The sequence below is a fragment of the Patiria miniata genome, unplaced genomic scaffold (genome assembly GCF_015706575.1).
Source record: "Patiria miniata isolate m_02_andy unplaced genomic scaffold, ASM1570657v1 HiC_scaffold_16, whole genome shotgun sequence".
In the NCBI taxonomy this organism is placed as follows: Eukaryota; Metazoa; Echinodermata; class Asteroidea; order Valvatida; family Asterinidae; genus Patiria; species Patiria miniata.
The window spans coordinates 5,185,594-5,203,627 of NW_024037054.1; the positions used below are offsets into that span (position 1 = coordinate 5,185,594).

An 18,034-nucleotide genomic window follows, 5' to 3' on the forward strand; every position below is an offset into this window, starting at 1 on the left:
CTATACCCTTTTTCTTGGGGGATCATCCATTGTTATTATTTTGTCCAAGTAATAAAAAGGCAAGTACGTTTATAAATGCTTCGCATTTTGTAATGACCTGCCAAATGTTATCCTGAAACAAAGAAAATTGGCTTTTCGCACACTGACGGCCATACTGGGTTCCCTGCATGTTCTAGTTGGTCGCATGACCAAATATTTCAGTCGAAAGCTGATACTTGAATGCATATTTCCATGTTTGTATACAAATTGATCAAATTTTATGATAGTATTTTTCAATCGGTTGCCATGATTAAAGTTAAGAAAAATCACCATATTTCATGCCAACAGGCCAAAGCGTTCCGAGGCCATTACAAGAAGTTCCATAGGGGGTAGCGCCCCCCTCCGGGTCCTGAAAGAGTTAAACATAAGCGCACGTTTCAAACGCAATAATTCAAACAATTTACGAGCAAACGACGAGTACGAGTATGGGTCATTTCATTTCTCAGACCTTAGGTCTTCGATTTCCTGTTTGGATAAAAAATCAAGCGCTTTTTTCCGCACACTAAAGGAAAAGAACTCCCCTCTTTTGTATCTCAGGTGATTCCGAAAAAAAAAATTCTGCATGTTTTTCCTTCATTTTATAGATTTCTTTCCTTGTGGTATTTTTGCTCAAATTAATATATGTCGCGCTAACCATGCCTTCAGTTGGCCTCTGTCCTACATTTTGCAAGACTGGTATTCAATACACAAAAGAGGGCGTCCTTTTGGCACCTCGGCTCTGATATTCAGTGTGTACGATTTAGCCTCGGGTGAAGACAGACGGGTTTATAGCAAAAACAGCCAGGCTAATGGGACGCTCGAACGCCCTCATGATTCTCACACGAGTAAAAATTAATGTCAAAGCTCAGTCAGTCGTAGGATAAGTACTTCAGCTTTTGGCATTAACTCTCTACGGTAAAATTGTCTGCCTTTCAATTTCTGTCATTTGCGAAAAAAGTCGGTCAAAAACATTAGCCACTATAGTCGCAATCGGACCTGAAATAAAGTCTTTTTGTTGATTTGTGCACACCTACGCCTGCAGCTGTTGCTCGAAATGACCGCAACAGTGTAACGGCAAGTCAGGGTGTTAAACAGGCGCTGTTATTCATGTGTTGTGAAGTTTACGTCTTCGCAAAACAAATTTCCTAAAATATTTGAGCCAGTTGTGCAGGTCTCAGGTCTGTGGGTAATTCCTCTGTTTCGCCACTCAGAATTTCGGGATGTATATGAGCTTTTCATTGTTACAAACTCTCCAGAAAATAAGCCCCTTGTGCATACTACAAATAGGACTCCCATTACGCCACTTGCTACTTAGTATAGGTTTTTACGAATTTGCCATAATATCCTACTTTTAAATACTTCGAATTCTTTAGTCAATAAGCGACCCCCAAAATGAGTAATTTTAAAGGTTGCTTGATTTCAATATTTTGGTGGGCACCAATTTGGTGCTCCGGCAAGGAGGCCAATGCTTCCTTCCCGGTAGCTACCACCTCCAATTTCCTTTTGCTACGTGGTTGCAACATTTCATGATAAAAGGTATCTTTCACACCCGACGTCGTCGTATTTGTTCTCGTACCCATTCGGAAGACACCGTGGCTTTCCCAAAATGAAATGTTGCCAACATCCATATTCAAGGCTCTGGTAAGCTCTTGTTTGAACTCTCTTTGTGTTTTGTTTCCATTAGTAAGCCATGGATAGGAAACTTTCTTCCTGTATCCTGATTCGATACCGCAATTTGCTAGCAATGGATTTATATCGTGCAGTTGGTGTTGTTATTTCCAACGTGCATTACGTGTTTTCACCTTAATTGTAATTCTAACGTCCACGCCTTCTCACAAATACTCCTTTCTTTTCCAGTTTGCTCATATTAATATGAAATGTGATACTGCATATTGGCAGGCGAGATTGTAATATTTTAACTTCCCCCCAAAAATTGTGTTTTCATAACTCACGGCGCTACTATTACCCCAGACACCGCATACAAAAACAAACGCTAATGTAACGCACAGGCAGGCACCAGACTATTCCTCGTTTGCATACGTGTTCAAAAATCTTGCACATGCAAATGATCCAATACCAGGGTGAGAGAGCAGGTAGTGGTGGGCGCGTACTGCTCGACACCCTGGGGACGAGGTTGCAATTTCCCTTATCACAACCCCCACGAATTCTGGTATATTTACGTTTCGGACCATGAGTAATCGATCTAGCCTATTTGCGACATTACAATTTTGCCTTTAAATAGGAGTTGTGGCATTAGGGAAACATTCTGATGTCTCCTTAATGTCCGGTGTCTCCCTAAGGTATAAATTATGACGAAAAATGTCTCCTTAGGGGTACATTAACAGGATTTATACATAGCACTTTAAATCGAAGGTCTCAAAGCGCTTCACAATTATTACCCCTGTTCATCAGGTCATGACACCAGTTTTTGCAGCAGCTCGAGATCAGCGCATTCTGGTCTCCACGTTCACAGCTAGCCATTTATACTCCTGGTTGGAAAGAGGCAAATGTAGTAAAGTGTCTTGCCCAAGAACACAAACACAATGTTCCCCATCAGGGTTTGAACCCAAGTACCACGGCATACGAGTCGAACACCGTAACCGTTAGAACACAGCGCACAACCACTATTAGAAATGGCCAATGACATACCAACAATAATGGTGCCAACAACTTTACCGGTTTTCTTTGGCACTACTCCGCCATGCGAAGCTTCAAATCATATCTAGGCCTACCAATAATTGCTTCGCGCCATCTGAGTTTCCGTAATAACCTTTTGTGAAAATATTAAGGGTCACCGACGCCCTTGGGCCATGTGTTCGAGCGAACATCTTGGAGGGGAAGCGATTTGGAATTTGGAGTTGTTACAAGATCGTTACAGCGCCCTCAGACATTTATTGGTAATTTCTTTTGACTTCCTCCCCTTGGTTTTCGAAAGCCGACGATGCTAGCTCGTCTGATTTCGGAAAGCGCCCTAACTAAATAATTAAACTGTGAGTTGGCCGATATTTTATAAAATGGGGTAAATTACACAAGTCTCTGAGGGTAATGGCAGCTAAATCTCCCGTCAGCAATTACAATTCAATCGAATAGATGACAAATTATGAAGAGTTGAAGGACATGTATAAATAAATCTGTAAAGCATGGTACAATTAAAGTTTTTTGGAATTTTTGTATTCAATGATAACAAGATCTTTTCTAAAGTTGCATTGGTACTCTCTATGATTTTGCACTCATCCAGCGGAACGTTTACCCCCAAAGTTAAGTGCATATATCAGCATGCAGATCTGCATTCGATTGAGATGATTTCTTTAGAAAACTCAGCGACTGCATGTTTGGACTTCTCATCAACACACGCATTGGCTATTTTATAAAATACTCGGAGATTTTGCTATGTAAACGCTTTAGCTTTGTTTGAGAGATACATTAATCAGTTCTTAAACATTTTAGAATGTAAATTATTTCTAATTTGCTCCTCGTTATGTTTAGTACACAGAATGAGTAAACAGGAAAGTTGCCAAATTAGAAAAAAATATTCCGGGTGGGGGGGGGGGGGTGGGGAAGAGTCGCTTTGTTCCTCATATTCAATACACACAATCTGAGAGTAACAATAATGTTTCAGTCTTGACTCAAATAATTAAAACCTCATTTGTATTTGAATGTCCGTGTGTGATCTCTACTTCTCACTCAGCTCAATAGCTCCATGAACAGCTATACAAATTGCTTATTTTTTTTTTGAAGTAAAACATGCATTTCTTTTGATAGCATGGATCAATTTCAGTAAATCTGTTTTTCAGAAGAATGTGGAAGAATATTAAGACATACGTGTACTCCATTGGCGTATCAAATTTCGTTGCTTTTTAAGAAAAACAAAATCATTAATACAGATCCCTTTCTTTTGAACTCACCCTGTGTTCATATGACTCAAGTCCGCATAAAGGTGCAGACACCTTGCTTACAAACTTTGAAATGTACTTTTGTGAAAGGCATTCCCCCAGCAACAGTTGTTTGCTTAGGCATTTTAAAAGAGAGAGAGAGAGAGTAAGTGCCCAAAGGAAAACGAAGTTTTAACAAAGGTAATACAGGAAATGAGCCAAATCTCACAGGTAGATCCGAAGCATCCAATAATACATGTACTAAGTAATTGTATTCTGAAGACTGAAAGCAGCCACTCTTGATATTTGTACCTGGTTTAGTTGCTTGGCAATCCGGTACCTTTGGGTTTTTATCCGAGGCGTTATATGTAGTTTATGGTGGGCAACTCCATTCAGGATCCTCTATGAGCCAGAAAAATTGCAAAATAATACGTTGCATAATTTTACTCTTGTGTACTTTGAAGGTACTGCACATCGTGTGTTGTAAAAATGATATAAACATGCGAGCATTGTTTTATTTAGGGAATCTTAATTAAAATATATGTTGTTTGCGTGGGTCAAACCAAAATGTTCAATTTATTGTAACCAACATTTTCCACCGTTATACTTATCTATCACGGTGAAACCATCATCGTCGTCATTAATATCACTCACCTATCGTTCAAGAAACCCTTCACCGTGGCGGATATGTGATTATTTTTAAAGGTGGTAATCCGCTGCTGACGTCTAGGAAATTCCAATAAAGGGGCGGGGCGAAGCTTTTACAAGGAATGAACCGAGATATTCGTGATTTTGTTACGTTATTTTAAAGATTTATTTCCAGTAAATATGTAAATAATGAACATTGGTCAGACGGAGGAGTGATTAGCCGCCCCAACCACTGCCATCCATCCTTAAACATCAAAACGCCCACCATCACCAAAACGCAACCAACAATAGTCATTTACCGTAATTCGCATGCTTGAAACATATCACATGATTAAAATAATATAAACGTAATTTTCGATGTCTGGAAAAGTGTCGATTGATTTAGAGACAAGATTGAAGCCTCACCGTATTAAACCTTGTGGTTAATGCTGGTGTTTTTTTTTTTACATAAATGAATAAATGACGCCGCAGGTTCGAAACCCATCTACCTCATATTTGAAAAGTTGTTTTCTACAACGTGAATTATTTTCTTTACTGTTTCTAATTAAGCCCCACTTTTCATTTCAATACATTTTACCTTTCTGATTCCTGCCCTTTAAAGGGAAATAACATTATTCTGTGAGCACCCGATCGACGCATGCACATTATGGTCAGTGACCTGACTTGTTGCAGAAAAAGTACATGACTGTGTACAGGTTTGTAATTTCAAACCGTCGCTAACCACCGCCGCCACCTCCAGCGCCACGCCATCACCAACACAATCACCCATCCCCCTCCATCATCACCATCGACACCACACTCACCCACCCCATCATCGCTAAAAGCACCACTGTAACCCCCCCAGCAACCCAACCATCATTGTGCCTTCACCATCAGAAAACGAACTCCACTACCAACTACCATCTTCACATCCATTGCGCAGCGGTCGCCATTTCTTATAGTGGGGCAGATAGGGGACATATTTTTTTTTTTTTGGGGGGGGATGTTTACTTTGATGATAAAAGCATGGAATTTGGCACACATTCAGAGTATGTCTTAAGAAAGCTATTTGGCTATAGGGTCTTCGCAGACTTGTGCTTTAAACAAAATAAACGTAGAATAATAAGCAATTTTCAAAATGGTTGCCAATCCCTGTCATTGCTTTTTATTCTACCTAATTTTTTTCAAAAGAACAAATCTGCGATGGCCCTATAGCCAAATAATTATATTGCTCATGACGTACACTGGCTGTGTGCCAAATTCCATGCTTTTGTCATCAAACAAACAATCCCATCACCTATCTGCCGAACTATTACAGCTCCCAATTGCACCTTATCATTTCCACCATACCTGAATCACCTTCAATGACACAAGCCAGTAACAATCGTAATTGGATGTCACAGGGAATTGTCAAACTGCTCAATCGCGAACAAAAGATCGATCATTTGGTGCGTTCCATTAGCTTACACGTGTATACACGGGGTTTACACGGGGTTAAAACACTCGAGGAAGCCACGAAATGAGGCTAACCAAAGCTGCGGTGTATTGGCCTGGCATTCTGGGAAACTTAAGGTCGAAGGTTGTTTCGGGCGTGACTTTAAAATGTAAACACGCCATGCAATATATTTTCTGCTGCACAAGGTGTATCACTGAAACCAGATCAATAATAATTGTTGGAATCGGAAGATATGCTCTGAATTACCAAACATATTTTGATCAAAATTGATCACCGGTAATAACTGGGAATATTTGCGGCACAAATCCCCCAATTGTACTCAGTGCAAATTCCAGTTCCCGCCATCTTCAATCTAGCTGTCCAAAGCTGGGGCACTGCGTTGACACCGGGGCTACACGAGTATGCCGTGATGGCTAATCGAATGCTCTGGTGTAAGTTTTACTTACACCCCTTCCTGATTGATCAATCAACGCCCGTTATATGTTTGACCAATCAGGTGTTGCCGATGGGCTCAATGGGAGGAGCTAAGTGGATAGGTCTTTTTGTCTCCAGCGTTTGTGCAATAGAGCCTGAAAGTTCACCCCTGGTGGCGCGCTTCCGGAACCCTTGAATAGGAAAATTAACGTGCCAAAGTTAAAAAATGTGCAATATTTTTGATACATTGACTTCTTACGAAAACCACCTTCGAAAAAGACCTTTGTAAAATGTTTAACAAGTATCTCAATTTATTGAGACTGAAAAATTGCCTGACGTAAAAGAGAAGTATCTTGCCAAAAGTTTACCTCTCATTTCCGAAAATCTAAAATACATGTGGACTAGTGGTGTACTCGCACAAAGATCAAAATTTATGAAATAATTTTGTGGCGGTCATTGGGTGAAAGTTAAATAGGAGACTAAGATGTTGTTTAGGATATACAGAATTTGCCAGAAAAGTGCAACATTCAGAAAACAAATAATAAAAACTGTTGATTTTTTTCCCAATAAAATTATATACTACATTAAAGCCTGACTATTTTTTTTTTTTTTACAACCCACCCTTTTTCTTTTTACAGCATTCCATTTGGGTCCCTAGATCCAGCAATACAATCAAGTGAGTGAAAGGGTGTACATTTTACTTTCACCTGTGATGTCACCTATTCAACGCTTAACCCAGATTCAGCATGTCCTGGTGACAGTGGCCCAAGTAAGATTTACTCAATCTGGAACCCATCGGCTGTAGGTAGGTAAATATTCGTGTCATACATTTTCGTTCTCACGCGAGAACGCGATGTGAAAACAAACGTGAACGAACAAGGAGACCTAGGAACGAAAATGCCGGATATATGACATGTCCTAAGTAAAATTTTAACCAATCCCCAAGTGATTTCATAATGTTTTCTTAAGGAATACCAAGATTAAATTCCAACAGGAATGTTTCTTGGGGTGAATACTTTTAGAAATCACTCTGTCCAAATTTACAGTAAGAAAAAGGGCAACCATAGTGAAAAATGCCCATAGGAGGGCCGCGCAAAGCTCGTTCCTTCCCCTTTTACTTTAAGGCTCAATAGAGCCTAAAATTAAACGTTCACCATGGCAAACTAAAGGAACCCGATGACGCCGCGCCTATGCGACATTTTACATTATGGCTGCCTTTACTGTCTGCCATTTAAGACAGGATGATTTTCTAACAGCAATCCCCAATAAACACTCATTTCATATCGATTCATTTAAGTAACAGATTGAAATTTTACAAACGATTTCTTGGGGTGCTTCTCTAGAACTCGACCACTCGAAAATGATTTTTTCATTATAACTTACACACGTCCATTTTCGTATTCGAGGTTCCTGGAAGCGCTCCACCAGAGGCAAAATTTCAGCTGCATGACAGTGCTTATGGGCTAATCTATATAATAGACCACGGTGAATGATATGTGAGCAGATTCGCTGATTAATTAGGCAAGACAACCGCCTCTTGACCTGTAGATTTTGACCAATCAGCTGGCGATTTCTATATCGGGTCTTCGGTCATTTACCCGTTGCGCGTCATGGACAATGGATAAAAAACCCTGTGTCACGCGCTCTGTATCATGTTACGCGCATATATGCGCCCGGCTGTTGTATTACAAAACACTGCATTCGAATTGACCAATCAAACCATTTAGTCCTTATTTGGGAATGAAATGACGTCTTGATTTAGTAAAGTTGACTCCGATTGGCTTGCGCGTGGATTGCATATATCTGCATGTCTAGACATATCAGATGTTAAACAGGAGAATTGCTCCGTGGATAACGAGTGATACTCAGACTATGCTCAGACAAACGCGTTTGGTAAATTTGCTTACACAACGTGGTCGATGCCTCGTTACATTGCACGTCATTTAACACTGCAAAGTAGTCCAAGTCTAGTGCAGTCGATCAAAACAATTTTGCAGTATTGGATTTTTTTTACCTTCTATTTTGTTTCTGTTTTTTTTTTTACATTCCAACTTCTACCTTTTACCTTTATTGAAAAATCACACGAAAAGCAATCAAACAATACCAATTAACAAACACAGAACACACACAACCCCCCCCCCCAAATACCCCATTAATATTCAGCCAGTGTCCTGTAACTCAGATATTCTGAAATTGCTTCATTTAAACAGGAACATTTGCTTGAAAAAAGTTTAAAAGTCGAAAGCGATAAAATACCCGAACCGCAACGGATATAGATACATGAACTTGTATATTGTCAATTCTCTCCGGATCTCCGTTGTGAGGTTTGGTGCTGAATCAGTCTGTGAAGTCTGTCTATGTGTGGAATCTAAGCAGAAGTATTGTAACATCTTGCAGTTGGTCACTTTAATTCTTCCAGGCGACTTGTATCTGTAACAGTTTCAGGTGCGATTCTATTCTGTGGTAGAAACTGTGAAATTACTGGAGATTCGATGACGTCTTGATCACGGCGCACGAGCAGCATGTTTTCAGTGCAATAAAACGCCACGTGTAGTTCATGACGGACGCCGGCCGTGCCCACGCCACTACCCAGGAGAAGACGGGTCGACAGCTTGACGTCATGTGCGGCGTTTCCTTGAAACCGTAGCATTTAGCTTCCTCGTCCGAACAGGTCGTCTGCCAGAACCACTGCCGGGTTCCCAAGATAACATCTTCGTTTTCCAAAGCGGTCGCTCGTGTGATCTGCTCCCAGTCGCTCTGTGCTTCACAAGCTCTGACAGTCTCCTCAGAGTTAACCACTGATCTCTGTCGGGAAAAAAAATTCAGTAGTGAAAATTGCTTGGGATGCTCTTGCTTATCAGTTTGTTTTTGTAAGGTGTCTTTACCTTTTGCCATTATTTTTAGTTTAAGGTGAAATGAAAATATCTATCGATTAATTTCACGACCGTTCAAATCATGCATGGACTGACATGCATATGGGAGAGTTTAGGCCTATCAGCTGCCTTGCAGTGATACATGACTTGTATACTCCATGTCAAGACATAATAAACTACTATTATTCAAAGTTTAAGAAGTGTTTTTTATCCAATGCACTACACAAACTAGAGTTTTAATATAACGTTAGTGAAGTCACTTACATCTTAAGCTTTACTTTTATCCAATGTGCTACCAAAACTAGAGTTTTAATATAACATTAGTGAAGTCACCTACATCTTAAGCGATGTTGATACAACATTGTAGTTTTTACAGTAAATCTTGCACGGTATGAGAGAACAATGAAAGACCTACTGCTCAACTGTTCATGTGGTATGGAAAAAGGCTGCGTGTTCAGTGCCCATGACATGAATTTAACTTGGAAACATAATTGTGCAAATTTCTACTCCTCTTTATGTATGAAAACTCACTTCTTTAAACATTAAAAGTTTTCCACGCTTTTCTAATTGACAAATGAGGGTGTTGTTGCTATGATGTCATTTCAGGAAGACACTGTTCAGTTTAGGGGTTTTCTGTTTAAATTGTGAACCCACAATGTGCTCATTGCAAACAGTTGTCAGAAAACTTTCCTCAGTTGCCTACTTTCATCTACTGAAACAACAACAAATGACCAAAGAAAAGAAAATTTACGACAGCAACATATCCAAAATTCTTGCAGATTTTGGTGCTTAAATAGCTGTAGAAATGTCAGAACCATTCTCTTAGTTTGAGAAATTATCCCCATATGGTGTTTCCGCAAACCTTTAATTCATTAGTTTCTCCACCATGCAAAGCCTCAAATCTTACTTAAATAGCTGTAACATTGAGATTTCTGCCTGAAATGACATCACACTTTTGCTCGCTGAATATGGAAATTCTCAAAACCATAAAGGCACCAGCATACCCCTGAAAAAGTAATACTGGAAAATATGGTTAAATGGGCCACAAAGGTAAATGTTCAAGGATTGCATTAAAACAAATACACTACATGAGCCCTTTAACGTGATAAGATCTGGCATGATGTTGCCACATCAATTACCTTGTAAAAAGGGTAGGGAAGTGACCGTCTGTCCCGCGCCGTCAGCGGTATCTCTATGGCAGGTGTGTAGTCTGGTTTGCTCTCGGAAAACGCGACCCGTTGAGCATCCGCACCTTCCATTGAAGGCATCTCCATAAAGTCGTTCATTGTCGGGAAATCGTGCGAGAGGGGCCGCAGTTTCGATGGTATCCGTAGTATGTCCAGAAATTGCTGAACGGAATCCACATCCGTATTTGGTTGTGGCTATAAAAATGTGAAGCAAAACATTGTTTTCAATGAAGTAAAACAGGTTTTTAATTCTGATGTAAAACTCATAGAGCAATTTACATGCCTTCTTGCCCTACAGGCCAAGTAAGAATGATCTGGACCCAAATTATAGAAACTTTTAAAAATACCTAGCAATTATCAAAACAATTACAATTTGTGCCGGTGTAGTGTGAATTTAGGACTATGAAATACTGACTCAAGGGTAGTATTGCGCTTGCCTACGTTAGCATTGTAAACGTTCAACTAATAAAAAACACCGGATTTCATAGGAGTTAAAATTTAATGACACTGGAAAAGTGTTTTAGACCAGCCAGCAGGTCTTCATCAACCGTTTACAACCGGCCACGTGACGAGCTCTCGACCAATAGGAATGGGTAAACTGTCTTAGGTAGAACTATTTATGAATATTTTTGAAGGCCATTAATTCAGTTGTACCAATCATTTCCGATTTTGCTAAGCATTAAGATATAAACAGAAGATCTTACCATTTCGTTATATTCTGGCATCTCATTGTAAAACTTAGAAGGCGTATATCTGGCCCCAACCAAAACTGTTGGGAAAAACAATATGAGAGTCGAAATTACTTGTCAACGATCTGTGGAGGAGTAAAATATTCTTTGCGTGCGTCAAATGTTCAGAAAAACAACAATGGGTCTTATTTGTATGAACGTCTTAAGACGCAAACCCACGCCTCCTCAAGCCATATCAAGAGCCGGTTGTGAAATGCAGTGACAATAATTAAAGCTCTCGTAGCCATTACACTCAGGAAACAATAATATCTTTCCACTTCCTTTTTCTCTATCCAGCTTCGATAACAAGTGTGGTGAGGAATGCTAATCGACTGCCCATTCAAACGCTTGTAGCCAACGGCTCTCGACGGGAAACCCCCTCGACTGAATCTCCTCACGTATACAGGGCAGCCACGGAGTGCGATGTATTGACGAGAGCTAGCGGTGGAGGGTGCTTGGTGCGGAATCAGTGAGTACCCGTTACCTCTGTATGACAGGGAATATTGACTCGTGATGACTCGCACTGCCAAGATTTTTAAGAACGGGAAAACATGTTTTGGGTGTCTGCACGTGCATTTACCTGTTTTCGTTAGCAGAGCAGTATGCATATTTGTTAAAAACCAAAATTGGCATTTCCAAATTACTGGGGGGGGGGGGGGTGGGGGAGGGGGGGGCATCCGTTGGGGGGCACGTTCCCCCTATCCCTCGCCTCGTGCCCAGTGGCGTATCCAGAGGGGGCGGGGGGGGGGGGGGCCGCCCCCCGCGGCGGATTTTTGTGACAATTTTTTTGGTCAGCAATAAATTCAATAAATGGTTAGAGAGTTCTGACATCAATCCCAAATCCTAAAAAAGAAAACCTTCTCAAAAGCCATTACAATGCGCCGAGAAGATGGGCATATAATATTTGCAGTATACATGATAATGGTCAGTTTAGAAGAGCGCCCCCGTTTGGAAGATGGGTACAAGCCCCCCCCCCCCCCCTTGATTTTACGGAGGCCAATCGTCCAGAAAAAAAACCATGTCATCATTTCGGCGTGGATGTGCGGTTGCCCCCCCCCCCCCGACATCAAAAGCTGGATACGCTACTGTCCGTGCCCCGGTAATGCCACTGAAATTTGTTCGGCACTTGCTAGTATTAAATGAGCTGTTCCCATATCATTTTTCATTGATTCTACACAGAACAAACAACTTTCTTTAAGTTCAAAGGGATCGCAGTATTACACTGTTCTTTTTACGCAGGCGTCATTCAATCAGTATGAATCCGATCGCCATCTTTTCTTCTGAAAATTGAAAGCCTTTTACGACGGTGGCCTTTGGGGAAACTCGTTTAAGCTGTTTTCCCTTGACTCAAGTCGCGTACATGCGTTCTATGTAACTACAAAGGAGGGATATCCCTGTGTACAGTGTACGTAACCTGAAGCCGGGCCGAGTAGCGATACTTGAACTGAACGGGAAAATTTACTTTGCGGTATCGTATATTCAGCTTCTCCTCTGTACTTGTATGTGAACCTTTGTGTCGGTATATTTCTAGCCATTGCATCGGAAAAGGATCTTCAGTCTAATGAATATATCCGCTAATAAAAGGGCAGCCAGTCTCAAAGGAACACCACCCACATATTATATTTGGTTCATGTTTGTGTAATGAACCTAAAATTTGCTATCAACTTTGTATTCTCTGTATTCATTATCATTAAGAAGGTAAGGGATACGGGAGCGACAGGTGCTTCTGAATGGTCTCTCGGAAAAGGTAATTATAACGAGCCCGAAACAAACAAACGTGATGAAATATGTTTATCCTGTGGTAAATTAGTTTGCCTGAATGACTTAATCCAAGTTAAACTTAGAAAAACCTAAAGTCAACGCCGTCATGGCGGGCATTGAAAATAATATTAAATTCTTCTCCGTAATCACGTGTCCGAGTAAGCATCCCATTTCAGCCAAAATATAGACCCTTTTCTGATGAAAAGCGTCCACGGCACGAAGTACAACCTGAAAAAAGTATGCCTCATCAAATGAAAAGCGTCCACGGCACGAATTACAACCTGAAAAAGTATGCCTCATCAAAGAAACGTTAAACCAGACTAGGAAGGCCCATGCAGTAAAGCTGGTTCCAAACCAGTTAAAATCAGAGCGAAAAACTCTATTCATTTGTTTCAGAATGGCTATTCAATGGAGGTCTTTTCTTGCACCTGGTCTACACGATGGGCCAAATTATTGGTGTTACGGAGTAATCATAATTGTAATTGTAATCAAGGTTAGTCAGTCAGTCAGTTGGTCAGTCGGGCAGTCGGTCACAGCGGCGGTCAGTCGGGGAGGCGGTCAGTCTGTCCGTCAGTCGGTCAGTGAGTCAGTCAGTCGGGGAGGCAGTCGGGGAGTCGGGGAGTCAGTCAGGGAGACAAGTAAAAGAGGACACTAGATTGGTCCCGCGGGACCATACTGCCGAACGGGCAAAATCGTGCGTAGTATTTGACGTTGAAAACAGGAAAAGGTAAATGCACCCGAGGCACTTGTCTTAATATTATTTCAAACCTTTATACAACAAGTTAATGTTTTTGACATTTGTTCGTTTTTTTAACCGTGAGATATAGGTGGGTATAACGGGGGCGATTAATGTCGTATTATATGGAACACTTTTTGTAAAGGGACTCAAATTTCATTCATGCTGTTTTGTGTTTGGGAATATGGAAAGGTTAAAAATGATATCTTTTGCTTTAGGCTTTGCAATGCTATATACTGAACACAGGAAGAGAGTTATAAATGACAGAAAGAGCATGTTTGTCATGTAACTGAACATGTTTATACTCAAAAAGGAGAAGAGTTTATCTACCTTTTTTTCGATCACTGACTGATATTCTAACTCAAAAGCTATCATTTTTGGATAAAGCGAAATACATACTACTCGCAGATATCCAAGACAGTGGTCACGTGCCCGGATTCGCCTATGGCAAAGACATCTTTAAGATGTCTATGGTATATGGGCTCCATACACAAGTACCCCCTCAACGGTATATTAGAAAGGGCGAGTTGGGGTAGTCTGGTACCCCGTCCCCATTGTTATTTGGACTTCAAGTATGGGGACAGGTAGCTAGGGCTGAATCTTGCGTACATCAGGAGGCATCCCTCCTGATGCTTGCAAATGATATGCAAATGATATCGACAAACTCGTCGTACATTTTGCGTTCAAAAAAACAAGTTTCTAAATAATTTAAACTATATTTTATATGCTGAATGTGTCCTTTGTCACTACTTCTACCATAAAAAACGTATTTTGATGTTCCAAAACTTATACGAAATTAAATTTGTTGTTGATGCTTGTTGACGACCGTTGATGCTTGTTGACGCATTTTAGTAGGACCGTCCGGCTCGTTAGTGTGAGTGTGACGTAATCTCAACTGAATCATGCGTAGTTCACACGGTGTATAGCACAGCACCGTTGGAACCGGAAGTTATTGCAACTTGAGGTTTTAGCCAATGGGTGCTTGTAATTAGTGATGCGTGCGCGTGTATGACGAAGTAGCCAACTGGATACGTGTGCGATCAGTACGCGCACGCGCCCCGTCCCGTCCACTGGGCTCTCAAAGTGGTCAAAAAGCGCCCTCCCTGTTCGCGCATGGTGCTCACACGGATGAGATGAGGCAGCGAATTGTGAAGAACAGGTGGAAATGCAGGATTAGGGAACAAGAATTAAAGTCTTCGTACATTCTGTAGAACAACGTGAAGAGCAAGTGCTTCTCGCTGAGCTCAGTGCAGATAGCAGCCTTGTTGTTGAGAAGCTGTTCATGAAAATACAAGATATGCTTGTAACCCGTCCTGGATTTAGAAGAAATATCCAAACAGAACAATCAGACACCCTCAAGTGTTGCAAATGATAAACATCAGGCTTTGATAAAGATGGTAAATTTGATTCTTTAAAAGATACTAAGTGAGTTTTCCTACTTGTTGGGAGGCGATTGACCGTGGTTCAGTGAACTTACGGTTGGCGAACTTTTGGCGAAAATAAAGGGTCGGGGTGGGGTGGGGGGGGGGGGATGTCAACTAGACCTCATCCCGCCTCTGGAAATCGGAATCATCAGCGTGCATGGGGTGTCTTTTGAACCCTCGAACCCCCGGGGCCGCCCCTGCATATACGGGCATGTTTTTACCGCGTCGTTGTGCGGGTGCAATACAAGCCCACGGTGGGGCCTTCTATCAATGCCTTCGGCTGCGCCTCGTGCTCTGAGTAATGCAAGACAAGGAAAACAGGTGAGAGTTGTGGTGTTGAGATTGCCTTTGAAATGTTTGTAGACATTCAAACTAATGCCAACATATGCCATGGGGCAAAAAACAGAAGTTCCTTCTGATACATATCAAGATAGGCTTAAGTGACTCTTACCCCCCCCCTTTCACCTGGCAAAAGTTGTTTGTGCAAAGGTGAGGGGGAGTTGCTCAATTGCGGTTCCTTACAGGCTTTTCTAGTTGCCGCAAACCATTAAAACAGTATTAAATCAGTGAATAATATCCCCATGCTTAGTATGCATTTAGTGCTATACCCACTCACGAAAACACCCACACCCAAACCATCGTCTGCAAAAGTTGTGAACAAATCACAACAAAATTTCAGGAACACTGAACTGTTTGGTGGCGATTTTGGATTTTCCCCCAAACGTGCGTGTACCGGGTGAGTAAAAAAGAACGAAACCCAAATGTCGGGACCATTGTTGTAGTGAAATTCTGCATGTAGCACTTTCAAAATCTAGGATATGAAAGCCCAATTCATCAGCTTTCTTTTTAGTACAAGAATTATTCAAATAAGTCATGTCATTTTCAAGTTACGGAATTTTAAACACCACCACTGTCCACGGATCACAAAAAAGGTAAGTGTTCTTTCAGCAAAACGAAAACAAATTTACATAGGGATGTGTTTGAATCGTTTTTTGTGATCCGCGGACAGACTGTAAAACGGTGGTTGTGTTCCGTAAAAGCACATGAGTGATTTGACTGATTCTTGTACTAAAAAAGCTTATGAATTGGGCTTTCATATCCTGTATTTGGAAAGTGCTATATGCAGAACTTCACTAAAACAATAGTCCCGACATTTGGGGTTTTTTTTTTACTCACACTTGTACTTGTACGAATTGTGAAAATACAATGTAGTCTTCTACAGCATTAATTTCCGTCCGCGCACGGCGCTTGAAGCAATGCATTTAAAGATTCACTTCGTTTCGTGTCAACAGAATGTTGGTATAATCGCCGTATGTAGAGTTCATCTTTCTCTGAAGGGGTCAAGCTCCAGTTCAGTTTCAAGGTACTTGAGATTTCAATGAATAATGAAAGAAAAAAACATCTGCCGCATTTAGCCGACCCGAATATGGCTTCACATTGCGGCTTATCGAATGTAAATGGCGAAATCCCTCCCTAAGGGTAATGCATCCTTTGTACAGTTCGGCAAGCTTGAGTGGGAATTTCAAACCGTAAGTCGGGTATCCTGCAGGAGTTTTCAAAGCGACGTCTGGATCCCGAGGGGATCCAGCCGGGAAAGAGAACTTTGACTTGTAGATCATTTCCCCACTAGAAAGCATTTACCGATGTAGTATGTTGTTTCAAAAAATCTGTCCAATGAGTGTGCTTGATTCAGCTAAGCCTTTGTGTCAGATTGAATAAAAATCTTGACAAATCCATACACGGAGGTGGCCTGGGCCATGGGCGTCGCCAGGATTTTTCTAGAGGGGGCAAAACATTTGTTTGCCAAAAAATGCCTGTATTTCTCAACACATTCTCGATTTATCAGTTTTAGAGGGGGGAAGGGACATTTTGTCCCCCAACCAATTAAATTTACACCACTATGACTTTGCGCCTTTTTTTTTTCTTCTGTTTTCCCTTTTTTCCCCTTCCTTTGTGTGTGTGTGTGTGTGTGTGTGTGTGTGTGTGGCTTTTCCAGGGGGGGGGGGGGAGGGGGGGGGGAAGTGCCCCCTTGCCCCCCCCCGCGACGCCCATGGTCTGGGTGTCACGTAATACCATCAATAGATATATAGATCATTTTGAACCATTACGGGCCAAAACTACACCATTTCGTGCTTATCACCAACTTGTGCTCACAGCGCTAGCAAAACAATTCTGAGCTTACCCTGTAAACACAAAATCCTTAGTTATGGGATGTACGCGTGTGCGGAAGCCAACATTCTTCGGTAACCCGTGAAATACGCTTACCGTAAGCACGAAATTTCTTGTACAGCAAGCGGAGATTTTTTTCGTTAACGGTAATCAGAGCTATGAAATTGGGCCCTGAGCCCATGCCTATAATAACTCGGACCGTTAAACGTTGATGTGTACCAAAACTTTGTAGGATTGGGACTGCATGCAAATATTATGTTTCTGTTCCATTCGGGCAGGTTTTGTTGTTAATGTTTAAAAAAAGTCATGATTAATGATGAGAACATTCAATAACCGGAAGCGGAAACATGTTAACTCACCCGCAAAACTCAGGGCCAGAAATGCCGAAACTTGCAAGGACAAGGGTACTCTGGTGACTCGGAGTGAATGCATGATGGCATCCAGTGGCTCGCTTATTTTCACCTGTCGGCTGCACAACTGGATTTCAATACACGACGGCTTGAGATCTTCCCCTGGCCAATGGACACAGTCTACTCAGCTGTAGCGCACCGAGATGACAACCAATCACACTACCAGAAATTTCCGGAGTGTGCAGGCACAATCTGAAGTTGACGTAGCTTTTATACCTACGCTACCATTGCAGGCGCGCACAAGAGATCATGACACTCGTACTGTACAATTCGAAACAGTGAATTTAAAGGAGACAAATCACTGTGCTTGAATGGTGTGTGAGTAGGAGGAGGCGTTGGAAGGAAGTCACGTGTGTAAT

At 41.4% G+C, this 18,034-nt stretch overlaps 1 protein-coding gene across 1 annotated transcript; it reads right to left on the reverse strand.

Annotated features, from left to right (window-relative positions):
* Positions 1-8,504: 8,504 nt before the first annotated feature.
* Positions 8,505-17,827, reverse strand: LOC119722748. Its single transcript, XM_038193048.1, has 4 exons — positions 17,625-17,827; positions 11,152-11,216; positions 10,400-10,642; positions 8,505-9,192 (listed from the first exon to the last, which is right to left on the reverse strand). The coding sequence occupies exons 1-4, from the start codon at positions 17,695-17,697 to the stop codon at positions 8,866-8,868; spliced, it is 708 nt and encodes a 235-aa protein (XP_038048976.1). The 5' UTR covers positions 17,698-17,827; the 3' UTR covers positions 8,505-8,865.
* Between the last annotated feature and the right edge of the window lie 207 nt (positions 17,828-18,034).